Source organism: Lampetra fluviatilis, chromosome 2, assembly GCF_964198595.1.
Source record: "Lampetra fluviatilis chromosome 2, kcLamFluv1.1, whole genome shotgun sequence".
Lineage (NCBI taxonomy): Eukaryota > Metazoa > Chordata > Hyperoartia > Petromyzontiformes > Petromyzontidae > Lampetra > Lampetra fluviatilis.
The window spans coordinates 20,394,957-20,411,458 of record NC_136276.1 but is presented as its reverse complement, the minus strand read 5'-3'; the positions used below and the strand labels follow the sequence as shown (position 1 = coordinate 20,411,458).

General features: G+C 44.8%; 1 protein-coding gene across 4 annotated transcripts in view; it reads left to right on the top strand.

Moving 5' to 3' along the window:
- Positions 1-16,272, top strand: part of LOC144943969 (la-related protein 4-like) — an 82,150-nt gene extending 65,878 nt beyond the window's left edge. For all 4 annotated transcript variants that reach the window (XM_078871919.1, XM_078871899.1, XM_078871890.1 and 1 more), the window contains exons 8-17: positions 993-1,046; positions 2,689-2,907; positions 4,244-4,350; positions 4,836-4,874; positions 6,672-6,905; positions 8,203-8,248; positions 9,367-9,594; positions 10,913-11,025; positions 12,588-12,741; positions 13,952-16,272. In XM_078871919.1, the coding sequence (XP_078728045.1) occupies positions 993-1,046; positions 2,689-2,907; positions 4,244-4,350; positions 4,836-4,874; positions 6,672-6,905; positions 8,203-8,248; positions 9,367-9,594; positions 10,913-11,025; positions 12,588-12,741; positions 13,952-14,263 (1,506 nt within the window). In that variant the 3' untranslated portion in view covers positions 14,264-16,272. The remainder of the gene's footprint in view (positions 1-992; positions 1,047-2,688; positions 2,908-4,243; positions 4,351-4,835; positions 4,875-6,671; positions 6,906-8,202; positions 8,249-9,366; positions 9,595-10,912; positions 11,026-12,587; positions 12,742-13,951) is intronic.
- Positions 16,273-16,502: the final 230 nt, after the last annotated feature.

The following is a 16,502-nucleotide window of genomic DNA, read 5'->3' as shown; positions in this document are numbered from 1 at the left end:
GTGAGCAAGCAATTGCAGGGCTGTACCTTTACCGTTTGTTGACAGCTACATATATATGTGTATATATACACATGAAGGTACACCAAAAGGATTTCGGCTAACCCCGATGAAGCACGGGGATATTTTGTCCCGGCTTTCTCTGAACCACGTTGAGTCCCACAGCAGCCCCTTGTTGTCTTTCCCCGACGGACTTTACGGGGTTATCGACGGCTCGTGAGCCGATCTATGTATTGCATCGCGAAGTTCTGCATGTTTTGTACAATGCCTACTCCGTTTTAGGACCTGGCGAGAACCCAGTTTGACCTTGGGTAATGGTACAGTTAATTAAGCGTCATTAGTTTTCGTAATTTGTTTGAAATGTAGGTGGTGACATTGGCACACAATAACCTAACCCCTGCAAATGGAATCGGCGATGCGGAGCAGAAGTTTGTTTGTTTTTCAAACGTAACTTTTTGCAATTTTAACATGTAGTAGACTTTCGCGACCAATATTATCCATAATAGAGGGTTTTTTTAGTTAGATCGCATAAATATAAATGTTATCATTAAATCTGCCCACCACCCGACACAGCCAATCAGTAAGGTTTGTCACGTAAACCAAGCCTGCCAATTAGTTACTAATTCAGCACACCAGTGTGTTGGAGAGTAAAAAACTCACAACAATTGTAAATGTTGTGGGTTGTAATTGTAAATTTTATGGGTTTACTCTTACATTGATATTTACGCGATCTAAACGAAAAAACCTTCTATGATGGATATTTTTTGCAATGGAGGTAGCGCTGTAGCATAGGTGGCTAATATAGTGCATTTTGTGTGTCATAGCAACAGGCCAAAATTACATCCATTCTGTGTTTTAATCGTAGTGGTCATCTTGAGATCACATCTGGTTCTCTGGTGTAGCAAAGTGTTAGTCTCAGCTGGGGCCACAAACGTGGCTGTGAAAAAAGGGAAGTAAAATGTATATTTTGTTGAGCCTGGTTTGATATATTGCAGGCGTTTAAATTCCTCCGAGAAGAGGTGAAGACATTTCAAGGCAAGCCCCTCTTGGTGAGTTCGCGTTGTGCGCCACACAGCGCCGATCGGCAATTTTGGTCGAGGATTTTTCTCAGCAAAACGATGTATAAAATTACGTACATCAGGGTCAATGGAAATGGACAATATTAATACGGGGGCATCATTGTGGTCGTGAAATCCAGACAGCCGGGACATAAACTCTCCTTGTCAATTACGACCACATGGCAATCTCCAATTGATGGTCGATATTGGGATTCACCTTCTATTATCATTGACAATCTTATAACACTGTACTGTCGTGTCCTTTATCTTGGAAAGCTTTACTGAGAATGTACAGCCGACCGTGCTTAGCGGAGGTGCAATACTTGCGTAGGAAGTCCTGTCATAGGAAGTTAGGCCAGTTTCCCGAAATTAATATTTATCGCATTGTACGAGATTGGAGTATTCAGAAAATAACCCATGCAAATCAGTGGAAAAACTTTGATATGCGGATTATGTCAATCTTGTGGGACATCTATGTCAAGACTTTTCATGTTTTCTAAAGGCCCCCAAGAATTTCCAGCAAAACATTGCGTTTGTAATTTATTCTAATTGCACTGTCAGCGTCATGTCATGTGACAGAGCCCATTCAGAACTCTCACATGGCGGTGCATACTGCATGTGCTGGAGAATGGCCCGCAGAAGCAGCTGTGACAGAACTACATCATGGGACCTCCTTTTTGCCAATATCAAAGTGTAAAGAAGAGCCGACACAAGGTTGAAGGGGGTTCGTCTTTTATTCCTTTTCTCCCATCCACAGCTGTCCCCAGCCGTCCCAATCTCGATCCCGCCAACCAACCCCTCTTCCCGCCCGTTCTCTCCCTTATATCTCCTCACTTGCTCCTCCCCCTTCTCCTGTCACCGTCCCACTCCCCCTCCTATTGGTGGGAATCCTTCCCCTGATACCCCTACAAAAGTATGAATAAGAAGAATAGGGGTTACCCTTTCTGGCAATAAAACAGGTGTTAAGATGCTCAGACACCAAAGATGACTTTTGCAAGGAATAAAGTCTGCATTGACCACACGTATGTATGGTGAACATGCAAACAAACAAGCAAATAAAAGGTTTCAGTTTGGTGTTTGAACATCTTAACACTGACATCATGGGACCTCCTTTGCCAGTACCAAAATGCCTTTTGGCGCCCTCTGGTCTAACACCGTTTTGAGATGAGGCTGAAAAGAAAGCTGTCTCTGGTGTGGAACAATCAGTTTCAAAGACAATGCATATATTATCAGAGTACGTTTTTTGTTTGCATTCTGACCACAAGTATTGTGGTTAATGCAGACTTGATTCCTTGTATAAGGTTTTAGTTTGGTGTTTGAACATCTTAACACCTGTTTTATTGCCAGAAAGGGTAATACCTATTCTTATTTTTCATACTCTCACAGAACTACTTCTGAGTACAAAATTAAGTGGGCTCTATCCACACACTGGGGGTAAACTTTCCCACATGCCCTGCTGCCGAGAAATGCTTCTCAATAAAGAAAACTAATAGAACCGTTTCAAACATGAGAGGCATGGGATGGGGGGGAAGGAAAGAACGTGCTACCGGCAGTGGCACAGGCGAGTAATCGCAGGGCTCCACTTATACCCTTACCTAAAACGGGGCAATGTTACCCACTCACGGCCGTCCAGGTCCGCATCAAGGCGAGGCCCGTGGCGCTTGCGTCGGCACCGCCGAAGAAAGGCTACCCGCTGATGGGGAGCGGCAGCCTTCAGCCGGCGCCCCAGTTTGTGGTGCCGCTGTTCGTGCAGCCCGTGTACAGCCCCCAGGGCACTCAGCCGCAGTACTCCCTCTACGGGGTCCCAGCCGCGGGATGGACCACGGCCCAACCCTACGTGGATGCGTCTCTGGTGAGTCCCTGCTCTCCTCGGCACTGCTGTGGCCCTCACGTGCGAGCGAGACTTGGACCTCCCAGCCACCTGTTTGGCAGCGGTGCCACGCGTGAAGTTAGTGGATGTTTTGCTTTATCTGTTATTATTACTATTACCACTTGCGGACCACTCAAAGCAGGGGTCGGCAACCAAAACAACAACAAGAGACATTTTTTCCCAATTCGGTAAAAAAAAATGCAAGAGACGCAATGCATGTGAATACGAGCTCTTGATCCTTCATAAATAACATCACGAAAGAGTCCTTAATGACCCCTGCCCATGGTAAACTGGACTTCCTTGGTCAGGGGTCTGAAACCAAAAAAACAAGAAGAGCCATTTTTTCTAGAATTTTAAGAGCCACACTGCAGTTCCTTAAAGAGCCACCCGCATGCAGCTCCAAAGCCGCAGGTTGCCGAGCCCTGACCTAAAGGATCAAAGATAGATTCAAAGACAAATCTCTCACCGATGTGTTCTTTGGTTGTGCTGCAGGGTTGTTTGGAACTATGTCTGACGTTTCGATTCATGTGCTGGGAGCTTTTTCAGGAAAGGAGGCTCACGGTGACATGAGAAACGCTATAAATACATCCATTGATTCCAGAGAAGGAAATAGACCAATTAAAACTTTAACGAGTTCATTGAAAAACGCGAGTGCATCAACCGGGCTTCTGTTGTGTTAAGTAGGTTATCGACCCATAGCTGTGGCCAGTGATTCTGGTCTCGCAGAAAGACAGATATTTTATAACAAGCAACAATAATAATCATTCTCTGCCCCTCCTCAATCCAATGCTGGATGAAGGCCTCCCCATACCGTGTCAGTCATGTAGGTTATTTGACCATACTTCACCATGCTGGTCAGTGCAGGTTGGTGACATAGGGGGCAGTCAGAACCAGTTCATGCTGTCTGCATCGGGGAGTATACTATTGCTCGTTGTGCTCAGGGCCTACAGTGGATATGAGCATTGCCCCATAGTCGCTTCCTCTCTCAAACCTGTGTCACATAATGCATATTGTGCACACTCTCTCCATCCCATTGATCCAGGCTCCACTCCAATCGCCCAAGGCCAGATCGCTTGTATTTGTCCAGTCCGGGGCTTTGCCGGTGCTAAGAGGTGGTCTCCTAGCTCGAGCGTGCCAAACGGAACTTGGTTGTTTTCTGGAGACTGACCCTTTCCCTAGCATTGTGTAATTTCCACCACTGGCTTTGGGCCACTACGAGAGAGATGGGCCCATGCTCGCGTGAGCAGGGAGGCAATGTGACCCCCGTGGTTACTCCGAATATTTTGATGATTGTCATGGCATTCATTGCCTTTTTCAGGCACCTTACTCCAGCATGGGTTATATGAATGGATACACATACCCGGGGACGTTCAAAACCAGTGCACTTTTACCGAATGGAACAAGACAGCACTTTTGGAGAAGCAGGTAATTGACAGACAACAATGTGCATTCGCGTTATGAACCACATCACATCAGTGCCTTTGGACTTTTGCTGGAAAACAAACAAAAAATCTTGACTCATTTGAGAGAAATTTTAGAATATAAAGCCATTGCTTTAAATATGTATATTAAAATCTTGTTTGTAAACTGACATGGCATGTTTATAGTCAAACAGAATTGGCATTAGAAATGTAGAAAACAAGACCTGCATAATGTCGTGAAAATGCTTTGAATTTATCCCTTATTTAAGTTGTAACACAGCTTGAAAAATATTTAATTTAACAATTCAGAGCAAGGCGTTTCACATTTTTTTCACTTGTATTGATTTTTTTTTTATTTTGAATTCATTACCCAAAGGACAACTTCAGAAGCATCGATAATTTCCACTTCTCTGATGTTTCCCGACAGATCTTATCTAATTTTAAATATTATTTAAATGCTTTCGATTGATGTTTTGGTTGTTGTTGCAGAATGGGCCAATCGCACAGAAAGACGCCCCAAACTTACAGGTAATATTTCAATTCCCGACTCTGTGTTAAGATACCAAATTGTGTAATTAATAATTTGAAAAATGCCGGTTTAGGTTTACCGATGTTATTAAAGATGTTGTGCATTTGGAAGATGAGGTGTGAGGCATTCGCTTCTTCTCTTCTGCTGCCCACAGTCTGGAACTCCCTCCCTCTGAGATAGTTACACACCCCATCTTCTAGCCCATGCTCGGTGCCTTGTTGACTATGGTGATGATGACATGATCATAATCGAAATCATCGTCCAGGTCATGCTCTTCTCTCTCTGCCTATGATTCGTCTGTCCCACGATACATTTTTCACTCAGATTGCACTGTAGCCCTATTCTCCTCCTAGCCCTATTCTTCTCACACCCGACCCCCCCCCCCCTCGTCCGTATAAAGATTTCTTCTCGGAAGAAAATCACCCTAATAATACGACGTCTAAGGCAGTGACCCAATGGGGCTCTTTTGGATCAATTTATTCCTGTTTAATTTATCTAAACGAGGCAAACCACTCACTCGACAACACTTTGAATTCTCAAGAGTCGCGTCTGCACGGTGTGGCCCATTAAAGAATGCTACTACTGGGTTGTGTTGGTGTTTTCGTCAAGTGTTGTCGACAAACGTAAGTCACGTTCACCAGCGCACAGTGCGATTTTGTATAGAAATAAAAGTACAGCAAAACACATATTACGCACCGATGTAGATTACAGCTGGGCGATTCTCTTTATTCTCAGCAGTGCAACTCAGTTTGATTCTTGTAATCAAATACGATTCCTCAATGGATCGTGGGATCAGCAGCCTCGTAGAGTCAAGGGTGGGGTAGGGGATTGGGCTGTGCAGTGTCCCAGCATGGCATTGAAAGGTGTAATAGCAGACGCCTATGCGATACGTTCAAATGGTGAATCTGGGTGGTATCGGCCGGCTGGTATTTGAGTTGATTTCAGTCGGGTGGTATTGGCCAGAAATGCCATTAAAACATAAGGCTGATGCCTAGTGCTTGGAATCGACTGGGTTCCACTCCCAATTCTCAGATCTGCTGATCCTGGTCTACTTATCGTTCCAAAGAGAAGGCTGTGATGAATTGTATGGGAGACGGAGCGTTTTGCAGCCAGCCTTCGCAATTGTTGAATCCCCTCCCCTTGGTCCGTTGGGGATTTTGAGTCTCACTTTTTTCAATCGCGGCTTAAAACTCTACAGTTTGTACTGCAGGCTTTCCGCGTAACTTAAGATTTGAAAATCATATTTGTTGTCCGATTGGATTACTATGCAATTATTATCCTTCGATGTTATCATAGTTCTTCATTTTATTGGAATTTCGAGTGTAGTCATTGATATACTTATTATCAGCTTTCTATTTCTCCATGATTGTATCTATACTTGTGAGTGTAGTTTGTATTTCCATGTATAGCGCTTTGAGATACTTCAATATGAAAGGTGCTTTATAAAACAGAGGCTGCAATTATTGTAGCATTCAAGCAAAGCAGGTGGGCATACAGCACATTGATGGTCTCGTTAGTCTCGTTAAGGCCAGCTTCGGCATGGTCCTTACCCGCAGCCAGGATGTTTGAACCTTCCATGGCAGAATCCCTGCTAGAATCCCATCCCCAACGAATGGAGATTTTAACACGGGAATCGCCTATACAGCATAAGAATCGTCATTGCTTGAAAAAAAAATCGTCCGGGATGGAATAATTACGAATTGATTACGATTGCCGCAGGAATTATTGCCCCCTCCCCCCGTCCGTAATGTTACGGTCACGTACGATTTTCCCGCTCGTTCTCCGCTTTGTCGCAGGCAAAACGGCAAGAACGCGAACGCCGTGCCTTCCGGCGGCTTCGCTATCGAGGCCGAGGCCCCTTCGTCGAGCGAGCGGGGAGAGGCGTCGGCCCGCACCGAGGTGGCGGCTGGCTCGGGGAGGACCTGGCGCGGACGGAGAGACTCGCACCCCGCTTGGGGGGAGCACCCCGCCGCCACTGCCACCGCTGCTGCTGCTGCTGAGGAAGCCTTCGCGCCCACAGGGAGGGGAAGGTGATTACAACACCCGTTGAGCAACAAGCGCACGACTGTGCCCGCTCAAGGGCATTTTTCGCGGTGACACAAAACAAAGCCCTGCCGCTACCGTGTGGCTTTGCACAAGCGGTGTGTTCACACTTGGCAGCGCACGCGAGTGGTTGCACGCTAACAGCACTTGCCCCAGCAGTCTGCTGAGGCTATACCGGGGGGGCGGGGGGCGGGGGATCTTTGTTTTTTGGTAAGCGCAAGTGTTCAAAGCCTTGCATTTATCGTATTTTTTTGCCCGTTTGAAATTCCGTCATGTTTTTATGAAAGAAGTTCAACACGCATACATACGTCTGACATTGCGGTGTCGTGATCCCTCTTTCTTCAAACTTATAGTACGTGTTAGTGACGACAGTGCATTAACACTGCTGGCCTGATCTCATCAGGTCTTAGAGGCTTAGCGGGGTCAGATCTGTTTAATGCTTGGGTAGGATATACAAGGTTGCATCAGATAAGTGACATTGAATTCTTAATAGGGGATCGTCTCCTTTTGGCTGGGTCCATCTAATGCCCCGGAATAGTGCCAGAGGAATCATCCGAGTTGCAGTTGCCTTGTGGACGTTGCACGTCCAGCGTCGGGGTGTTCATTAACGTGTCTCGGGTTAAACTTTCATTGTAAGTTGGAGCCATTTCCGACATTTGCGTTACTCTATTGCATGATAACATTTGACATTGTTTCTGTTAATACCATCATCATCTGCCATGAACTATTCACTGTTGGATAAAGATCTCTCCACGCTGACAGAGTTTCTGTTCTGGCAGCTGAATGTGTGTCAGAGATGCTTATTTGGTGGTTATGTTAAGCAGAGTTAGGGCTTCACATAAAGACTGTAAAATTATGGCCATATTAGTTACTATTACACGTACTGGTGTGACCCCCACATAATTTAAGAGCGTCATGAGATAATAGCAATGACTACGGTGATTTTGAGTGCTGGCTAATGCCTGGTATGCTGTATAGCAACAAAATATCGTTTTATATATTCGGTGTGTTCGTGTTCCTCTCGAGAGATGGATTGTGACTTGCGCACATTAAACATTCTCCTGAACGACTCTGGTCCCTTGGCAAGCTTTTAAAGGCTGGGTTGTGAACATGAGGCACATTTCAAAGATGTTAATTGAATATTCATCTCAGCGCCTGTACGAGAGGTGGCTCACATGCCTTAACGTCTGGCTGGAGTTGTCAATTTTAAGGCCTTTATTCCAGCACTACGTACGGTGTAAGAAATATTGCCATTGGTTGTGATTTGCTGTTATATCTCTGCAGACGCACCAGCTACAGGGGGAGAAGACGAAATGACGATCGTCCAGTTGTGAGTGAATGTGTTTTTAATCGTAACATTTAACATTTTACCCACTGGAATGTGTTCACAGTTGCTCGCAACATTTTTAATTCGTAGTGCCCAGAGCCTCCAGTATGTGTGTTGCTGGCAGTGCTGCCACCCAGAGATGCAACCTCAGCACTCATCACACAGAGAGCCTCTTTATGAGAGCTACTCCAGGCTAGGTTGGCCACTGTTGTGGAAACAGTTTACCCACACTTCTTATGAGCTGCCACAACCCCCCCCTCCCTTACAGCTCCTACCAAATGTTGCGAAGCTTTGGAATAACATCGCCAGCCCGTCACCCCCCAACAGTGACCGTGCAATGGAGAGACTGGCCATAGTTATCAAAGTTTGGAATTGTAAATTCTTGCTTTGGCCCGCCATTTGAGATGATCACTGCCCAATATTTAATTCAACGTGGAAAAATATCAATTGTCTTGATATGAAATAGAATGTTATTCTCTAATTTATGGGATGGAATAATTCCTCCCAGCTATTTAATGGATATTTTATTTATTTATATTCACGTTACGGTGAATGCTATAGAGCCTCATGTGGCTGCAGTTTGCTGTGAACGCATTACTTACCATGTACACAAATCGAAACACATTGATTCTTACACGCACAACTGTGAGCTCAACCATCGACATAAATCCACAAATCAATACATCGCTCCACCCCAGTGCTAATTGAAACCTCTTACTTAATCGCCTCTACATTTGTTTTGGTTCTTGTTGCAGATGCTGAATATTGTAAGTGTGAATATTCATTTACTTCTGACATGAGTATAATTGTGCTACGGTGTGTGTGTTGATGGTGGTCTGTGGGGAGCGGCAGTGTCGTGGTTATCCATCACCAACACCAGTAACAATTGCTTAAACCTGTCCTGGGCCTCCCCTAGGTAAACACAGCCTCAAATGAGTACCTGCTGGCATGTGTAAACATCGCCACTGGGGAGACAAAGGCGGCCAGGCGTGGTGTTGGCCACCCACCCCCTCGTGTGCCGTGCCGGCCTTCATAGGTGCTACTCGCTAGCGGACACTTGCCTCAACAATCTGTTGAGGCTTTGTCTTTCTTTGCCGTGGCCTGTTTGTCTGAACACCAAGGGCGGACAGCAGCTTCAGACGAGCGAGCCGGCGAACCCGGCGATGTCGCGCTTCGAGCTGGCCGCCTCCAGCTTCCCCCCGCTGCTGCCCGCCACTCCCGACAAGCCACACGCCGCGACGAGCGCCGGCGCCGCCGCCACCGCCGCTGCCACCGCCAAGCCAAAGGCGGAGGGAGGCGGCTCCTCCTCCCAGCCTGCCGTCCCCGCGGGGAAGCCGCAGCCGGCCACGGTAAAGGGCTGCGCGTCCTCCCTGAGTTTTCGCCGTCTCATCGCTCGCCATGGTCTCGTTTTCCGGGCGCGTCGCCACCCGCCGCCCCCCCCCCCCCGCTGCCACCCACCACTGCAACCCGGGTTCGGGAGAGTTTGCCCCTTTTTGAATCAGTCTCCACGGCCAAGTGAGGCCCCACGCTCACAATTGACGGGCCACTGGACGAGCACTCGCTTGCGGCCGGGTGTTAACGCGAAGCCGTAAGAATAGTTATGGTTCAACCTGCATTGCTTTAAGTGTAATTGTTGTAATTCACTTCATTTTCTCTCATGGATCAATGCACTCCTGCATTTAACTATATAAGTGTCAGAAAAACATTGTATGTATGTTGAACTTCTTTCGCACCCTACACAGCCAACCGTGCTAATTGGAGGTGCAGGTGAAGGACAACAAACTAAACACAAGAACAGTTCTATAGAAATAAGTTTTCAATCTAGATTTAAACGTTCATAGCGCCAGTGGCTTCTTAATATTGGAAGAGCGTTCCAGACAGCCGCAGAAGCACATCTGAATGTGTGTGATCCAGTGGCCGTTTGAATGGAAACAAAAGGTAATGACAGTGTTATTTTACGTAATAGTTGTTGATCTTTACTTAACCAGTGACTACATTTACGAACTTCATGCAGAATAGCTTGTACCACCACTCCCTCATTTACATCTGCCATTTGCAAGTTGCAGATGTGGTACAGAGTGCACAACAGTGCGTGTTTGGACAATGTGAAGAGAGAGAGAGAGAGTGGGGATTGCATGCCATTCATTATCAATCCATTGCGGAAAACCTACAGCAACTGTTATAACATTTACCTGCTTTATTACGGGACGTTTTAACTACCTTTGGCTGTGAATAACGACTGTGAAGCTCATCTTATGTAAGCAACGTGCATTGTAGTTATTGCTCATTAAATCTCTGTCTACCAGTTGGCATTGGCCCGTCATTTGAAAGAACATTTCTTGGTTTCAACAGCGAGGCGACTTTCTTGCGTTGCATGCTGACGTCAATAGTCTGCTGAGCGTAGTGGCTGACCCCAGTAATTTGGTTTTAGAGCCATGGTTGGTGGAATGCTCTGAGATTGTGTGCAACACACACACACTTAGATTGTTACGCATGGCAGGTTTTTGTTGTTGTTCTTGTAGCAGTGGCTTCACATTCATGGGGAATGTTCGTTTACAAAAAGATATACCACGTACGCAAACTGCTCGTGTCGCTTGCAGGCGTCTGCATGTACGGCTTAGACGACGTTTGTCATCAAGTGACGTATTTTCTTATTGTTTTGCACAGACCAAAGGTGAAGAGGTTCCAGGCGTGTCGCCCCCACCCTCCTCCCCATGCAAAACCCAAACAGCACAGATCCCCGTGCCCAGACCCAGCTTGCTATCCGCATGCAGTGCCAGGTGAGCTGAGAGAGTTGGGGCATAGAGCACCATTAGTTTTCAAATAATGTTGACGTCTGATAATTATTCGGTATCTAGTAAGCTGGTAACGGTTTGTAAATGTTTAGATTACATATAATTGTTATTAATGTCATGCTGCATACATCAAGCATTTGACCAAGCTACCCAGAATGCTCAGATCCCTTATGATCTCAGAATATAAGCAAGGTGAGCCTGGACAATGCTTATATGGGTCACCACCGTGCACAAAACATGTGTCATAGGCTGCTGTGGTTCTACGTTGTAGGCAGCAGCGGCAAGTGTAGTAAAATTCCGTTGTTATACTGCACCTATATGCTCCCACATCTATGCTACCAACCTTCACCGACCCACACTGATCAGCGTGGTGAAGTATCATAAAATAACCTCGATGACCCGAACAGTGTGAGGATGCCCTTATTTAGCAGTGGATCGATACAATATCTTAACATGTACTTGCGACGAGTTTCCCATGTAGGAATCAATCCATGTATTGGCCCCGTTTGATTCGTGGAAACTGCATGTCCTTGGAAATCTCGCCATCAATATTATACGTTCTGCATGCACCGTAATGACAAGAGATGATTCTCAATGTGAATGTAATTGTGACCTCAATTCTGACAATTCATCACACCGAGGAGAGACGGGTATTCCATGCCCCGTGTCAAATACACTGACGGAGGTGAATGGCACTAAAGCTCAGTTGGGATAGGTCGTTCATTCCGAGATCATCACGTGTCCAAGCACCTGACCTGCAGTACCTGAGGTGGCCAGTATGTGGCAGTGTGGCATGCTGCTGATCTGTCCATGGTTGTTTAAAGCGGGTTAATGTTATTCTTTGGTTCTTTTGGTAAAGTCACGTAGATGTAAAAAATAATGTTATGGTGCAGTTTTCTTCTGTATGGGAAAATAACTATTAAGGAATAGATGAAACATGCCTGGCAAGACCCTCATCAAAATACTCTTTAGACTCATAATTTCTTGTATCAAAGGCCATTCTTTTAAAAAAGGGGTGTCACTCAAAAATACACAGTGCGTGGATGTCACCATTTATTCAATTTGTGACTGTAAGGTTTTACATTCCGAACAACATGACAATCGACATATCTCACTTTAGTCATTTGCATTTGAGCTCCAATTGTGAGGTCCAATCACATCTTTGATTTCACTTACCAGGACATGTGTGATGGGTTGCTCCTGTGGAATGTGTGTGTCCTGTGTGTGGGGAGCGGTGGTGTAGCGGTTAGCGCGCTGTGCTACGAACCTGGCAACCCGGGTTTGATTCCCACTCACGGTCAACACCAGTGATGATTATCGTAACCGGTCCTGGGCCTCCCCTAGGTCGACTTGGCCTCAAGTGAGTACCTGGCGCGGTGTGTAAACATCGCCACGAGGGAGACAAAGGTGGCCGGGCGTGGTGCTGGCCACCCACCCCTGCATGTGCCATGCTGGCCTTCATAGATGCTCGCAAACAGCACTTTCCCTAACAGTTTGTTCAGGCTATACGGGAGATCTTTGTCTTTGTGTCCTGTTTATCACTGTAGCCCACAGTCCAGCCTTGAGAGAAGCAAACCCGGCAGCCCTCAGCCAGCTGCTGTGGAGGTTCCATTGACAGCGAATGAGCAGGAGAAGGACTGCACAACTACAGCCAAGGCCAATCCACCTGCAGAGCCACAACCCGGCAGCACAGACACGCAGGTACATCACGCTGAGATTAATTCTCATCGGTACGTTATGTAGAAGGCAGCAGTCTAATTTGTTTCTATTGTTGTTGGGTGCTGGACATCTGTGAAAAAGAACTTTATAGCTCATCGGATTTCTCCAGTATAAATATTCTGATTCTGGTGCAATTTCTGAGACCGTGCTGTTTCCAGAACGGCGTTGTTAATTCGACGTCGTAACTTAGCTGTGCATCGGGACAATCTTTTGTTGTTTAAACATGGAACGTGTAAAACAGAGCGCCAACGAATGAACTCATTATGCGGTTAATTATATTACACTGCTTAACCATGTATTTACTTTAAGATATATTCAGCAATTGATCATTTATGTTACAGATAGACAATAGCCCATTGGGGTGATTGCTTATGAAGGTTAGCCTTGGGAAATAACACAGGAATAGCCTACAAATGGATCACCCATCAAGGTACTGGAGCAATTTAGATGTGTTTTTTTTGTTGCATTATATCTTATGTTAATCGGAATTGTGCTGATGGTCATGTGACGTGATGGAGGAATGCTCCATATAACTCACAAAAGGAATTTGTCAAAGAATATTCTCTCGAAGATGACACCACAAATCTACTCCTTCGGTCACTTCTATGAGCCTCTCATCAGAGATCGTTTTGTCCATGGCAATCAATCAATATTTAGGCAACAGAGCTGGAATATCTATATTAATATTCATTTATAAATGCGTATGCAATTATGTGACGAAGCTAAGACAATCGACTTGCTACAATACATAACTTGGTTTTACTCACAGATATTATCCCGACGACAAATCGAGCATTTAAAAGGCGTTAATGCAAAGAACTGTCAAAGGTCTCGTCCCTCTGAGCCACCTGTGTGGCAAGCCAACACGTGGCTTCTTGCTATCATCAAAGTACCTCCGATTTCGAACCTCAGATTAGCACGGTTGGCTATGTATGGTGCGAAAGAAGTTCAACATACATACATACATACAAACATACAAAGTATATTACAAATAAGTTTTCCTTCCTGCTCAAAAAGAGCTTTTGGCGGTGCTAATCTCAGCGGGATGTTCCGAGGCAGTGATGCAAATTACACATTTCTGTGATCAGGGCTAGTCTGTAGAAATATCACCAATTCGTACAAAATGGTGCTTTCAACGAGTATTAGAAATTATAGGAAGTCTGTTTTGTGTGTGTGTGGTTTGTCCGTACAGCTGAAGAGGCTGAGCTACGCTCAGGTCTGCCAGCGCGTCTCCAAGGAGTTCCCGGCACCGCTCGTAGATCCTCTTCTGCAGCCCGGCGAAGAGGAGCCGCCGGCAGAGGCGGGGACGGCCGAGGGCAGCGGGGCCTCGGCAAAGACCGGCGATGGCCACGCTCGTTCGGGATGTGCCGCCAGGCCGAGCGAGGCCCCCGCGGGAGCGTGTCTGCCGCCGACACCGCCGCAGGTCTGCGGGGAGGCAGGCTCTAAAGTGAGCCGCCAGCACGTGAGAGAAGCAGGCAGGGCCGCACACAGAGATACAGCCTGACGGGCAGCACACTGCAGCCGAGAGGCGAACTGAGTCGAGGCGGTTCGAGGGGTTAATGTCGCTTGTGGTCTAGGTTGTTTTGCTATCGTTAGCAGGGCTACGGAGAATAACAGTACGAGAATATCTCCATAATTCAACCATAGTACTGTACTTGATGGTTGTAATGAAATGCAGGAGAATGTACCTAAGATACAACTGCTTTAATTTCCAAGAAGGGAAGGTTGTTGCGTGATATTATTTGTAGATTTTGGAGTAAAATCTTTTCATGGTTCTAGTGATAGGAATGGCAATGCATAACGTATTATGTTATTTCCTGAAATTGCTCATAATGGTACTGCTATGAGAAATAAAAGTGTTCAGCTATGAAATAATTACCAAAGCTCTGTAGGTCATTATAAAGTCATCTTAATATAAACAAGCCTCAGTTATTCCAAAAACAATGTCGTTCATAGGTGTTCCCAGAGGAGAGGTGGCTTTTCAGATTGGCGCTGTCTCAGCGCGAGTTGTGATCGTACGTTGGCAAATGTTTACAAGGAAGTACCAGTTAGATAACCATAGTTTCTGTGACCTAGAAGTAAGCAGTATATTATTCACATAAATATTGATACGAAAAAAAACCAACACCTGTGCTTTGAGCTTGTGCATATTTAGCAGAATATGTAAATATTTGTTTGGAGCAAAAAATATTTAGTGTAGCGCTGTCCCTTTAAATATTTTAAAGTGCAAGCTTTAATGCCTTGGGTGAGAAAAAAAATATGCAATGTAAAAAATACAAAAAAAATCATATCATTTTATATATTTATATTGCTAGGTTTAATCCACACTATATTTAAAGAGTAATAAGTTGCTGTAACAATGATTATTTGTGTAGATAAGTGGGATTTTTGGTTTTAGGTTACGTTTGCTTGATTTTTTTGGTGATTGAATCTTACTTTATCCCGTAGCTTTAACAAGGTAAATGCAATGAAGATATCATATAAACATTTGTTCAGTTTTAGAATTAAACTGGAAGTTTCCTTTTTGTTAGTTTCATACGATAAACATAATATATTGTGAGCTCCTTTCTTGAGAGATATCCAAAATGTAAGATAGCCTGGGTGTGGTGCACTGCTGTTTCGCCGTTTCATGCGCTGAGGTTCCTGCTGATGCCAGTGTTTTTATTTCCTTCCGAGTGAAATTATTGTTCGTTAATAAATCGACGTTTTTCGCCGCCGCTATTTTCTAATAATTTTCACTTGAAATCACATGCAAACGTCACTGAATGATTTTATCGTAATGATTAATCGCAACCAGTTGTTTACCGTTGAGTTTGCTGTTCTGTAATAGCTTTTAATGCAAGTGCTTGGAATAGAATAGGGTTACAGGTCGGTGTTGCCGAGCTATTTTGCTCAGCGATTAACGTTGCACTAACAGCCATGTTGATTAAAAATCATCATTTCATCTTGCTCTACGATCGCATGATCCCGGTGCTAAATCCGTCATTGCGTTTGGACAATTTAACCTACAGTTATTATGTTTTCATGTCAATGTTACCTTGTTTACATAAAGCAAAGCCATGCTGTGTAGTTAACAACTTCATCTGCTGACGATTCCACAAGTTGGCACTGCCTTTAATGCAGACACAACGACCTCTTGAAAGAATGTAAGGGTACAATTAACTTTAAAATTGTAAGTGTTTAAAACATAATTTACGAATGTACGGTCATGTTTTTAGTTTGAGAGAGCTAATATAGCGTTCTGCCATTATGCATTGTTCACACCTTTTACAGTTGTCAACAATTTTGTCATTTGTTGTCTCCCACACCTGTGCCTACATATTTCAAACTTGGTGGCTGGCATGCTGATATGAAAAGATAATATTAAGTCAACACTAGTTATAATCCAACTATTCTTAATGCACACGTTGAAAATGTATGGATTATCGGAAGTTAATTTGCAATGCCGTTGTGCTTATTCATTTGAGTTGTCATACGATGCTGGTTTTACTGAATGTATTGTGATTAAACACTTTAAAATAAAGGGGATGTTTGTTTCTGTTTTGTTCCGAAAAAACGATGAACTAAACTCAACAATTTTTTTTTTTATTTTACCAGGCAGCTCTTTTTCAGAAGTGACCTGCCCACAAATGATAGGTTAACACAGTTTGCTTATCACGTGGAAATGTATCGCAGCCAAGTCCTCTTAAACGTATGTCTCTAAATATGGAGGGGTAAACCCGGAGGACCTGGAGAAAAATCCA